This window comes from Gossypium raimondii, chromosome 6 (assembly GCF_025698545.1).
Source record: "Gossypium raimondii isolate GPD5lz chromosome 6, ASM2569854v1, whole genome shotgun sequence".
Taxonomy (NCBI): Eukaryota; Viridiplantae; Streptophyta; class Magnoliopsida; order Malvales; family Malvaceae; genus Gossypium; species Gossypium raimondii.
In genome coordinates, this window is record NC_068570.1 from 6201484 (window position 1) to 6215685 (window position 14202).

The following is a 14202-nucleotide window of genomic DNA, read 5'->3' on the forward strand; positions in this document are numbered from 1 at the left end:
TTTATGAAAACAAGAAATCAGAACTTAGCTCTTAGGACTCAAGAATCATCTACAAGCAAAGACAAGGAGAAAAGCGAACCTTGTTTAAAGCTTTCAGCAAATTGATAAGTGTATAGTGATCGCCATTTGTATATGCAAACTATAGTATTAATTAAAAGCTTAGAGATTTATCTTAAATTTCGAGAGTAAGCTTTGTCCATGAACTATATTTGTGCTTGTGTTTAAAAATGTGTCCAATAAACCGTGATATGTGAGCTTTATATTACGAGCTAGTTATGAGCAGTATTTTGCGAGCTCGTCATACTGTACAAGCTCTATGTTTAAGTAAATGTCCTTTCGGTGGCGTGAAAGTTCAGCTAAAGTGGCAAATAATAAGTGGGGAACAATACCCATCTGTATACAGAATCAAAGATGATCAGGAAGAAGCATGAAATTGACCATCTGGACCAATAAACATTCTCAAGACAGTGGAATCCTTTCTGCATGTTTCTCATTGCCATTATTTCTCGTCTTTCTTCCCGCTTGGTCTCATTCCCCTATTTTGTCCTTCTCTTTAGGTGATTATATAGTTATGCAATTCTTTTTTCTGCTTTAATGTAATCACCATTCTGTATGCATACACAATTATTGCAACTCAGTAAGCGATCATTGCTACATCCCTGTATTTGCAGTTTGTTTACATATCCGAACAAATACAAAGCCGGAAGGCGAAAATTGTGGCTTCTATGGTTTCGAGAAGTAAATAATCTTATTGAATGAAATAATAGAAGAAAAATTTTATCGAACACTACTAGTAAGGAAATTCAATGAAATATCAAACAGTTATTCCGTATATTCTTTGTAGAAAGCTTAAATGGAAAAACATGGTATTGTTTATGGAGATCAAGGCATACAAAGTGTCCACATGGACTAGCATTCCACAAACAAAACCAAGTGCTGCACTTGACCCTACAAGTGAAACAGCAGTGCATATTAACATCACAATTGACTCTTGCTTTGAATTCATGTCCCTGCAAGTCATTGCTAGTTCAGTCCCTTCAAACAAGAGTAAAACACCCAAGATACCAACAGGAAACTGGTGCAAAATTGTCACTAAAGAAGTTCCTAATACCAAACCCAACATCATTTTGGCTGCACCAAGTAAGGCTACACACCCACCACTCCTGCCCCCAAACTTGTACTGTCCAGCTAACCCACCTGCACCATGGCAACATGGCATGGCACCAAACCAACACCTCACCAAGTTCAATAGCCCCACGGTTACCGAAACCGAGGTGGCTGAGAATTCCCTTCCTGGAAAAAGATCTGATGACAACTTACAGACAGCAATCACCGAGTTCAGTACTGATAAAGGTAGTTGAGGAATTGTCCCCTTGATAAATCCTTCCTTCCATGAATGACCAGTTATTTTCACAATATCCATTACTGAAGGTCCAAACTTAATATCATTCACCACTTTAGGCCTTCTTATGAAAGCCAACACTACAACTAACAAGAAAATGATGAAAGCTGAAGGGATGGTAACCATGATTTTCCTCATTCCTTTTCTCCTAACATTCCTTTCTTCATCAACAATAGCCTCCTCACTTTGATTTCTTTCTTGACCTGCTCCATTGAAAAAAGTTATGAAACCAGCACAAACAATAGCCAAAACCATTCCATCCAATCCCAATCACTGCCTATTTCCCATATATTTTGACTTCGAGAAATCCCGAACCTTTCTTATGTACTTGACAGCACTCATAGCAAATGACAAGCCTTGGGACAATTGAATTCACCTAACAACAGACAAAGGTATAAACTTGTACACCATCTGCATCAACCCTGTAACACCCAAAACCAGCAATATTGCACTAGTACAACTCCCAGCTGCCATAATTTCCCGGATGTTAAAATCAGTACTGTCTCATATAGCTACGGCCGCAATAGATTTCATGGGTTGGACAGGCATTGGGACACCATATGAGGCACCAGTGACGACTGTAAATACCAGTGAATATCAATGTGGTGCCTAAGTTAAGGTTCTTGGCAAGTGTCAAGGCTAATACAATAGGAATATATGTGCCTAAGTCTCCCATGGCACCATTCAATTCCGCCCATTTGGATTGAAAACCCAAGTTTCTATTCACCCTTTGAGCTATGTTGGCTGATGAACGAGAGATGGGGTTGCTACTAGGAGGTGTTTCAGGTAGAGTTTCGAGGGGTTTTGACTTCGAGACTCTATGGGTGTAAATTGTCAAATAAAAAGTATTATTTATAAAATTTTATATATGAAATATAAATATTCACTCATTGGATACTTGATAGTTGGCACTTATGGAGTCTCAAAATCTAAGCCCCGAAACTGTGACCCTTATAACATAATTGTTACACATTTATCACACTTTAATACTCATGATACTCATAACATAATTGGTCACTTAATTTTATATCTACTTTATAATAGCATTATACATTATATACACATAGAGGATTTTAATCCAACAATAATAAGTGTAAAGAAAGCAATGGATTATGACGGATTTGAGAGACTTGGTACTGTTATGTGTTTTGTTTTAAAGATCAAGTACTTATAATGGTGGTGTTGGGTGAATTAGGTTGAGAGAGAAATTGTGTGAACAACTATGGCACACGATAAAAATCTTGAAGAAAAAAAAGATCATGAGAGTGAAAGTGCGGGTGGAACTCTCATCTCACCTTTCAAATTTTCAATTCTAAGATAAATAATAACTAACTAAAATAATAAGTATATATCAATTATTTAAAATAATAATTAATTAAAAAATAAATATATATCAATTATTTTGAGAATTCAAATATAGTGCGAAATGATGTATTGTAAGAGTAACCCATTACTTTCTGGGTGGAATTGCCATAATATAGACATTCTTCTTAGCAAGAATTATTGCAATAGAATAATGGCCAGGAGGATTTAAAAGGCATTATGGCATTGAGATTTTTAAGGTTTAAATCAGATCTCACTATTATTCATATTTGATTTGGTATTGCTACTACATATAACTTCGAGAGTCATGAATATATTATTGAGGAACATCTTTATCGAAATATTTTTGCTATTAAAGCATTTGTAAAAACTATAAAAAATTGATATATCATAAATTAAAATTTCACTATTCAAGTTTATTTTTTTAGATAATATATATTTAATATGAATATAATATAATTGTTGACACCATTTTTTTGATGAAAAACGGGGTCGACTTGGGTTTAAAAAAACGGGAGTCGCCACCAATCCTTTTCGAGGTGTGATTGGGCCACCTTGGAAAGAGGTTGTTTTTAATAAATAATTTGATTTTATTAAAACAACGATTTTGGTCTACGAAATCTAGAAAACGGGTTCGGGAGTCGGTTACGTACGAGGAAGGGTGAGCACCCTCGTAACGCCCAGAAATTGGTACCTAGCTGATTATCTAATATCTTGATGTCGAAAATTGAGAGCTTGAAAGAATTAAAAAATATGATCCTCGTATTGAAATGAAAATTTTTGGAAAAAGAAGTATATTTCACGTTGATCGAGAAAGAGAATCATATCCAGTAAGTTAGAATACAATGTCTCAAATTCTCGGCACGAATAAAAAAAGCTTATTTAAAAGATATTTTAGCCATCTCGGATTTAAAATGAGATCACGACCAGTAAGTTAGGACGCAATTTTTTAATCCCGAGATCATTTAAAATTTGAATTTAAAAAGATTCGTGCATTTAGATTTATCGAGAAAATCAAAACCCAGTAAGTTAGGGCACGATTTTCTCGAATCCAAACACGAAATGCCATTTAAAAAATAATAAATAAATTTTGTTATATCGAGTAAAAATAAAGCACAAAATCATAGTGAAAGCAAATTACATTATTTATGCATGGCAAAATCATAATGAACATGAAAATATAAAAACGATGCAAGTAATAGCAATCAATATGAACGATCAAACTTACAACATACAAAATAACAAAATAAAAAACGCGAATAAAGTTAAATTATTCATTCAAAATAACAAAATGAAATAAATAAATAGCAAATACAATTAAGTATAAAAAGATATATATAGACATGAACTAAGATATGTGTATACATGAATTAACAAAATATAAAGTATATTTTATATAAAATAAATAAATATGCGTATATATAAAAAATATGTGCATATAGGTGTATAAAACTATGGAATACGAAGATAGAGAAATACATATAAAAAGTAAGTGTATATATATATATTGTAAAATAAAAGAAAAGAATATATGTACAAAAATAAAGTTTAAAACTAATGAATATATATATATATATATGTATACAAATAAATACGTTAATTTATACATACTAAAATATATTGAAAATGTGTATGCACATGCGGATTTAAAATATATATAAAAAGGATGTATTTTAGACTATAAAGATCATATATGAATATGTATGTATTTATGAAAATGAAAATATGTATATAGATATATAGATAGGTACATAAGTTGTAAAATATATATATATATGTACCAGAAGTTTAAATAGAATCAATATAAATAAATAGGTAATAATAATAATAATAATAATAATAATAATAATAATAATAATAATAATAATAATAGGACTAATTCAAAACAGGAATGAAATCTCAGGGCTGAAATCAAAAATAAAACGGAATAAAGGATCAAGATGTAATATGCGCGAAAAAAGGGAGGACCAAAATGGTAAATACCCCGAAGCCCCAAAACGCAGTGCAGCAGAGGGTCAAAATAGAACAAAAACAGAGTTCTGGGGCGAAATTGAAAAATAGGAAATAGCGAAACAGGACCAAATTGCAACGCGCTACAAAGTCGGAGGGACTACGCGCACAAATACCCCATTTAAAGAAAACACGCGGATCCTTCCCCTGGGTCGGGTCACCGCGCGGGTCAGAGCTCAATACGACGCTGTTTTGGAGCCACTGATCAGACTCCAAACGGCGTCGTTTCACACATCAAGCAAGGGCCAAAAGAACCCTAATCTGATAGCCTCCATTTCACATTCAAACAAACAAAGAGAAACAAAAATAAAAAAAAATAAAAAAGTAAAACAGAGAGCCCGAAAGCTCTCCTCCCTGCGCCTCTCTCGGCCTTAAAGCTCAGGCCACCATTTTCGCTTCCATGGCCAGTGGCCGGAGTTACGCGAGAACGGCCCCTAGGTCTCCCCCCTTTTGCGGCGTCCCCGAAGGCTAAGCCTTCTCAACCGCGACCAAAAGGAAAAGGGATGAAACGCCCCTTTTTGCTCGACTCCGACGACGGCAAAGGCGGAGTTCCGACACCATCCTACCGAAGCAGTAAGGTCTCTTCCCCTTTCCCTTTTAGTCCCGTTTTCTTTGTTAAAAGACCGCAGCAAAATGAGAATAAACAATAAATAAAAGAGTAAAGAAAATAAAAAACAAGAACAGTGAAGAATAAACTGCAATCAACCTTTTTTCGATTTGCTTTTTCTTTCTTTTGATTCAAAACGCTGTAAAAAAAATGTACAGGGATATTGTTTGGCTTTTATAGCCAATTTACATTGTATTTTTTGGTTGTAATCGATTGCTTTTCACTATCTGTTGCATGCTCCGGCTTTTTCTGTCATTTTGCAGGTGTTGATGAAGCTAGGCACGGTGGGTGGCGATGGGACAAGGCGAACGGCAGAGGGATGGGTGCGGCGCTAGGTTTGGCTAGGGTTTCATTTTTTCGAAACCCTAGTTGGATTTCTTTTTTTTTTTGGGAATTGGGCTCCGAATTTGGGCCTCGGGTTTGGGTTGTAATTGGGCTTGTGGGTTGGTGTTTGGGCTGGTCCAATTAGTTTTGTAATGTAACTGGGCCATTTAGGCTAAAATCTGTTTTGCTGGTAGGGCCCGGGCAAATTTGGGCAAATTTGGGCTTCTACAATAATATATTAGATTATATTATATTATAAAAAATTATTATTTATAAAATTTTACATATGAAATAGAAAGTTAATTATTATATACATAATTAAAATTCACTATTTAAAGCAAAAGTAATATAATTTTTATATTTTTCTTTTTCTGTCCATGCAAATATAATAATATATATATATAAAACATTTCAATATAAAATTATATATTTAATTTATTATATAAATTTATTTAATACAAAATTTTTAATAGAATAAATTTTTTATTTATAAGTATTATTATCATGTAATTTTTAATCAAATCTTTTAGTAAAGTTTAAAGTCTTATGCGACTAATATAATAAAACTCTTATAATGAGAACAATAAGAACTAATTCAATTAAATCTATTAGATTAAAAGCGGAGCTTAACAACCATTGATGTTTACAAGTAAGCATAAATTTATTTACCTGATACATGTTTTATTGTTTAGGATCCATGTCCTGCATATGCAATTGGTGTCTACAAAATTAACTAAAATTTGACTAAGATAAGTGTACCTATCAATTAATAGTATAGTTACGGTGAGTAAAGATATCATTCTCGCGAAGACTAAAAGTACTAGTAATTACCGTCTTTCTATTATTTAACCGATAAATTCGAGTGATTGGTTAAAAACTAAAATTAACTAAATTAATTAACTAACGAACATGACAAAGAACAAAATAGGAAAATAACCAATTAACAACCAAGAAGCAAAAAATACTTAGGAAAGAAATCACTTAAACTTCACATTTAACTATCAATCTAAATTACGCAATTTATTTACTTAGTATCTTGAACCATAAAAATCCTAAATTATGATAATATCTCTTTCGAGAGTAAAGCAATTGACTTTAGGTTGATTAATTGAATTTTATTTCTAATTAAAACATCTGTTATTGCATTAACTCGATCTATGGATTCTCCTATTAGATTTGACTCTAATCTAGTAGATTTATGTCGTTTTATTTCTAGGATCTGTATGCAACTCCACTCAATTACGTAATATCTACTCTTAAGCTAACGACAATGTTACTGTACAACCATTTTAATCACTTAACTTTAATAAGTTTTAATTTTAAATAACTCAATTCCTCTAAATACTACCTACATCTTTCTTTTCTTGAGAATAAAATAATATTAATTTAAAAAAGAATAACTAAAATGAAAATTTACTAAAGTTGACCGAATAAATTTAGTGTACAATAACATTATTGTTAACCAAATTAAGGGCAAGTCACTGAAATGAAATATTACTAAAATTTGGTGATTAATACAAGAAAATTATTTAACCATGGTACTGTATTTGTGAATTTTTTTATTTTAATGACCAAAATGAAAATTTACTAAAGTTGGGTAACTAACTATGTAGTTACCCATTTTTTCTATGTCTCTGTTCCGGCGTCCGGGAAACCCGGTTATAAAAGCCCCGACCTCATGAGCTAGTAGAAAAGACAGCTTTGAGCTCGCTGATCCGAAATTATTTTTTAAAAAAATTTCTTTTCAGTTACGTGTTATAATAATCTCTCTCAAAGTCACTCTCGAAGGTAAAGTTCTGATTTTCACAATCAGCTTTTCATATTCAAGTTGTTGTTTTTTTCTTTTAAATCAATTTATTGGTTTTTATCTTGTGGGTTCTTTGAAACTTCCTTTCTGAATGATTTTCTTGGTGGGTTCTTAGTAAGAGAAAGCTTTTTTTTTTAAATCTATCTAACTCTCCAGCTTTGGTTTCTAATTTATTTTATTGTTGAACTTGGTGGAAGAAAGTAAAACAGTTTAAATTTGTGTTGTTTCAAATAGTGGAGGAAGCATGAAGGGCCATGAATCAAAGGTAGTGGCTAATTTCTTACTCAACATTGCTCATTTGTATTCCAAAGCCCTTTTCATTTTGTAATTCGATTTTTGTCTTGAATTGTATCTTTAAGAATTTGTATAGTTGCTGTGTGATTTAAGTAAACATGAACACTAGTTTTGAGCTAAATAAGATTTTAAGTAGAAGCATTCATGATAACCATGGATTGATTGATCAATAACTTAGATAGTAATATGGCAGTTTACTTTGTGAAGGATTAGGAGATGATGAGTAGGGTTATTATATTTTATATACAGCCATTGATGAGTCGGGCATACTGCCTTTCATTTGCTAGTCTTATGATTACGCTTTTCCTTGAATTAACCTTTTATTTGTTTATGCATATTACTTATTTAGATGGCAAGGATGGAGGATATTCTTAATCTTCCGGTGCAAGATCCTCCTTGTGCAGAGTTCTCTGCTGCTCACATAACATGGGTAAAAGTAGAAGGCGGTCGCCAAGGTGGCGATGATATTGCTCTAATCCCTTTTTCTAGAGTAGATGATTTTGTAAAAGGAGAGTCTTCTAATGCAGAATGTCCTGCTAGCTTCCGCATTGAGTCAAGGAGGAAGAGATCTGAAGGAAGTATTAGCAAACCAAGGGTTGATGGATATCTTGAGTATACTCTGTATGATGCAAATTGAACTCCATTAGTAAACAGGACTGCCTTGTTTTTTTTGCTCCGTTGAAAATAACATACAGACACACACAATCTGATAGTAGCTTCTTAAAGTGATTCTCTTTTTCTGGCTATATTCACTGTATATTATATGTTCTTTAAATAATTTACAGCCTAGCTGGTCAAACTTTGTGCCACCTTAATTATTTTTACTTCATTCTTTTTTCTCTTTAAAATTCTTTGTCCATTGAAAACCAGTTTATATATGATACTTCTTGAATTGTTGTTATGACAGCAGTTGTTTAGACATTTCATCATCAATGGCAGAAGATGTTATGCAAAACATATTCTTATCTCACAACAGGGTTTTTTTCTTCTTCTTCTTCTTTTTATAGGCTATCTATGCAGAATGTGAATGTTTTTATTGAAGGCTAGCCAGCTTAGTCATGTTGCTTAAATTTTAGTAGGAAATTACTGCGGTGCATCATGTTTTATATGTGCATGTGTCAGTGAATATGTATCTGTGGAGTGCGTTCTACCATATATTTTCCGGCAATAATGCTTGTTCCTATGTTAATTGCTAGTCTTTATGTGCATTAAAATCAAAGATTTAAAGCTAATCTGTTGATTGTGCAGATACTGGTGTTCTTATGGTCCTGAAGACTACCGTGATTGTGAATCTGGTCTTGGGGATGGTTCAAACTTCAAACCCGCCACAGGGAAGGGAAGCAGGCCAGGGAGACGCCACATGATGAGAGGTTGCCTTTGCCACTTTACTGTAAAGCGCTTGTACACACGTCCCCTCCTGGCCCTTATAATTTATAATCAAAGAAAGCATGTAGATAAAACAGGGTCCCCTTGTCATGGGATACTTGACCAGGATGCTGTGGGGACAAGAGCTATGTATGCTCCTAGAATCTCAGAGGAATTGCGCCAAAAGGTGATGTCTATGCTTTATGTTGGAATATCTTTGGACAACATCATTCAGCATCATATGGAGGTGGTCCAAGGGCATGGGGGCCCACACAACCGAGATGATTTTCTCACACGAAATGATGTTCGTAACATTGAAAGAGTTATTCGTAATACATCACATGAACTTCACATTGATGATGCATGCAGTGTAAAGATATGGGTACAAAGGCATCAAAAGCATGTTTTTTACTTCCAAGATGCTTCTGCTTCAGAACCATTTATTTTGGGGATACAGACAGATTGGCAGCTGCAACAGATGCTTCGCCATGGACAGAATGGTTCTGTAGCTTCTCATTCTACCTTTGGCTCAAAGAAACTTAAGGTACTCTGTGTGTGTGTTTAAAGAGTGATTCAAATATATCTGCCAGTCTGAAACAGAAATGAAAATTTGAGAGTGAAAATAAGAGAAAGATCAGGGCTTCATGGATCTCCTTAATCTTTTCACCTAGGCAGGGGCAAAGCCAGGAATTATCTGGGGGGGGGGGGGGCAATTTTGTATTAAAATGGCTTAAATTGAATTTTTTAACTTTTGAGAGGGGCCAAAATTTCAAATTTTCCATTTAAAGAAACTAAAAGGGATTAAACTGAATTATTTATATTTGAGAGGCATTAAAAGCAATTATTCCATTCGTGGTTGGCCCCTGCCTCCCCCTGGCTGCACCTCTGCACCTAGGATTATGGCTGTTTGACACAATACCATAGGGAAAATATAACAAAACAGCTGGTAAAGTTATCATAAACTTGTTCTCTATTCGTTTAAAGTTGTTTCATGCTTATTTATTGAGTGTCATTATCTTTTCTTGCAAGAAATTGAAATTTAAAATAGAAATAACTCCTAAACCATAAACAAAAATCAAATATATATATTATATAATATAGTAAAGCTTAAGATAAACCTCTATACTCTGAAATCTACAATTACCAGAATGAATCCTTTACACTTGAAACTGAAAGAACACCCTAGAAATTGTAGTAGGATGTACTAATGATATTTTAGCATATACAAGGTGCTAAATAAAGCAATATTAAGTAAAGATAATAATTTCATGTTTCTGCTTTGTTGTTTTGGTTTCCTATTTTGTGGATTTATTATTGCAAATATATAGGTTGGGAATTGGTTAGTGTAGAAATATAATATAGGAAGTCATTGTTCTTTGAACCTATGTTACTTGGATTCAATGATGAGTGCTAAATTATGGTATGTGTTTGACAGGGGTATGCTTAGGTTTTTCCAAGTTTTACCACATATTTGGATGGCTGATCTCGATAACTGTGTCCATAAAAAGTTTTGGAGACAAGTACATAGAAATATAGTTGTAGCAAGATAGGCCTAACCTTAAGGATGCATGGTCTACCGTGTTATCACTTATCACATATTTTTAACTCTATATCTTTACCGCAGTTTGAAATGATTATGACCTTAAACTCGATGAAAATCCCCTTCATTGACAGTATCCTCTATCCACTTTACTTGTCTTCGACTCATCCCGAAATGCAATTCCTGTTGCTTGGGTGATTACCTCCTCTTTGACCGGTCAAGATATTCATAAATGGGTAGGCTCCCTTGCTGAAAGATTAAGGACAAAGGACTCTAGATGGAGAATTAATGCCTTTTTGGTAGACGATCCCTCTTTTGGGTTTTCAGCAATAAGGTAAATCCTGATATGATGTTTCTAATTTATTTGAATAATTTTTTATTTATAGGAGGAATGTGAAATCTAAGTTGCTTACATGCAGAGATGCTTTCCAGTGTCGGGTTCTATTGTGTGTCTGGCATGTTCGCCGTTCTTGGATAAGGAGTCTTTTAAAGACTTGCTGCAACATTGATGTTCAACGAGAGATGTTTAAGCACTTGGGCTGGATATTATATTCCTCAAGAAGTGTACCTAATGCGATGGATGCAGTTCAAGAATTCATGGAAGTATTTGTTGATCAATCTGCTTTTATGGATTATTTCAAGAGCCAATGGTCACCACACATAGGTGATTTTCCATTGGTTGTTGGCTTTGATTTTGTCTATAGCATTTCTCTTTTCTGCTAACACAATAATTAATCATAGTCATGTCTATAGTTGCTGATAAGTTTAACATGATGTATTATGTTGTCTAATTTCTGACTTAAAATGCTTTTTTGTCTTGCAGAGTCATGGGTCAGTTGCATAAGGTCACTTCCTGTTGCTGGTCCAGAGCCGCATGCTGCCATTGAATCTTATCACAGAAGACTGAAGTACAAGCTTTTTAATGATCAATATGCTAATTTCTGGCCTAGAATTGACTGGTTAATCCATACTTTGACTACCGAATTTCACTCCTTATATTGGTTGGATCAGTACATTGTAGAAACCGGATATTTTTCTAATCTCAGAGATGAATCTTTCTCAACCAATGCTTGGTATCAGGCCCTACACATACCAGATATTGATGTCATATTGGATGAGCAAAATCTCCAGGTTGCAAAGGTCATCTCCCAAACAGACCGAAACCTGGCATATACAATTTGGAATCCTGGTTCAGAATTTTCTCTCTGTGATTGCCACTGGTCAAATCTGGGAAATCTCTGTAAGCATGTCATCAAAGTGGCAATGATGTGTAAAAATAGGCAGGTAGCAAGGCCACTATTAGCAGCTCAAATTTATAGACAGACCTTGCTTAGTCTTCTGCATAATCCTCCAGATGATCCGGTAGTTCTGGATCATGCTATTCTGTGTACAACTCGCTTGCAACAGGATATCAAAGGCTGGGAAGACTTATCTAACAGTGGACTTCTTCAGCAATTGCCTCCTGAACTTAACTCTCAAATGGCAGATAATACTCTCCTTTTTGCACGCTCTCATTGATTACACCATCTGAAAAGCAATTTAATAAAACAAACACTTTCAGCAACCCTGTGATGTCACATGATTTCTTCTGATAATCTAGCTTCTGATTGAGCTCAAATTTATATAACCAGGCTTGGAAAAGAAAATATGTAAATCTATGGCATCTGAACTCCACCTACTTGAGGTACATCATGTTTGCTCATGTTTATATTACTGATTCTGTTTCTGGTAATTCTTAATTATTTTGTTTCTCCTCAAGGAAAGGGTGAGACGAGGAAGAAAGGGAGAATCTGATTTCAGCCGACTTCCACTGTTCAGCACATTAAGCATTCATTCATCCAGACATGTTTTAGCTGTTCAGTTGCGAAGGTCTGACATTGTTCTCTGCAAATCAACAGCAGGTATCTTCCTTTGTTTTTGCCCAACTTTTATGCTCTATGTGAACTTACTCTCTCTCTACCCACACTGGAGTGAAAATAAAATGGAGGATCCTTGGTGAAATATGTTTATTTGGAAACTCATTGGGACTTTCTCACCGTAATGACCAGATTTATTTTTCTTGCTGAAGTTGCCTAAACGCCTTGGGCCTGGAATATCATGGATTTGATCAGAAAAGCATATTGAAACCTTGCAGGTATTGTAGAGCAGCTTTCTCCAGTAATATGAAAAACTTGCCATAGGTTGCTAATATTTTCCCAAACCAAAATCTGTTCCTTGGTGGTCAAGTGTAAATAGCCAGCAAATTGGTATGAGGAGTTTTATCCGTAAATGTCAAATAACTCTCTTAATCCACTGATTTTATATGAAAATTATTTGAAACTGCAGATACAACACAAATCACTCGAGTTTTTGGAATTTCTATTGCCATATTCCCTTATCTCAACCATGAGGGATCGGAGACCACAATTTTGTCCCGGTAAAGTTGATTCTGGAACGGAATAGAATAGGATTACTTGAAAGTAAGTTGATTGTGAGTTATGATTGCCAAGCATGAATGTGACCCATTTTTCATTAGAATTACTCTATTTTACTGTATTTGACATGTTACTTGGGCTCGCAGGTCCGCATCCTTGGAACCTATTGTTGGCTACAACAATAACACTGATGCAGGGAAATTTCCCAGGTTATCAGGAAGTTGAAAAGCAAACCTATTATGGTTTATCAAATCTGAGGTAATGGCTTTACTTCGTTGCTTGTAACTTGTAAAGCATTAATCCTGGCGTTGTCGAAGGAACTCAGTCGAACACGTGTATAAAACAGTTTCATCTCCTGTGCATAACAATGAAGCTTATCTCCCGGTCTTGGGTTGACTCCCCACTAAATTTAAGTTTTGAGTTCACAATGGCAAGTGGGGTTTCATTTCCATCATTTACGTAACTTCATGGAATAATTTGGGTCAATTTGGAAGAATATAGAAACCCCAACCTCAGAATTTTATTTTTATCATATCTCAAAATCCTAACCATTATTAAATCCCTCATATCATAGTGTAAAGATTTCAAAAATATTATTATTTTTAATGGCATTACTGGCTTTTATAAATACACAAGGCAAGTTGATATTAAAGTACTATTAGTTGATACACATATTTAATATGGTGGTTTGGGAACTGAGATTCTAATTATAAAACCTTCTATCTATTTCTCGACGTAAGTAAAAGGTGTCGATACCCTTGATTTGTTCCATAAATTACTCTTAGGTTTATTTTGGTAATATTTGCTTCTATTGTGCACTCTTACCTCAATTTGATTATTCACTATCCTTTATTAGCTTATAGCATTGTTAAATCAATAACACTTAATATTGACTCTAATTTACTCAATTAATATCACGTGTTTCATTTTTACATGACTCTTTAACATCTTCATTGGCCACCCTACTTCATTCAAAATCCTTATTAAACTCACATATATTAATTCTATCCAACATTACCTTGTTACTTCTTACACTAATTCCATATCTTGCAATTAGTGTTTAGACATTTACTCTTCTTTTGATTTATTTAAATCACGTATCATTTATCACTTAAG

General features: G+C 34.1%; 2 protein-coding genes across 16 annotated transcripts; one reads left to right on the forward strand and one right to left on the reverse strand.

Annotated features, from left to right (window-relative positions):
- Positions 1–814: 814 nt before the first annotated feature.
- LOC105771695 (molybdate transporter 1) lies at positions 815–2093 on the reverse strand. The gene is given in 2 exon segments (XM_052631956.1): positions 815–1982; positions 1984–2093. Coding segments are annotated over 2 exon segments (1263 nt in total). The 5' UTR covers positions 2079–2093.
- Positions 2094–7314: 5221 nt separating this feature from the next.
- Positions 7315–13738, forward strand: LOC105773649 (uncharacterized). 15 transcript variants are annotated; one of them, XM_052632587.1, is made up of 11 exons: positions 7315–7454; positions 7671–7738; positions 8117–8388; positions 9016–9676; positions 10807–11006; positions 11092–11336; positions 11496–12356; positions 12432–12573; positions 12721–12806; positions 12998–13131; positions 13233–13738. In XM_052632587.1, exons 2-7 carry the CDS (start codon positions 7718–7720, stop codon positions 12188–12190), a joined length of 2094 nt encoding a protein of 697 aa, XP_052488547.1. In that variant the 5' UTR covers positions 7315–7454; positions 7671–7717; the 3' UTR covers positions 12191–12356; positions 12432–12573; positions 12721–12806; positions 12998–13131; positions 13233–13738. The 15 variants fall into 15 exon arrangements, with proteins under 15 accessions (XP_052488547.1, XP_052488546.1, XP_052488548.1 ...); XM_052632586.1 differs by having other exon boundaries at positions 7317–7454; positions 7708–7738; XM_052632588.1 differs by having other exon boundaries at positions 7340–7454; positions 7675–7738.
- Positions 13739–14202: the final 464 nt, after the last annotated feature.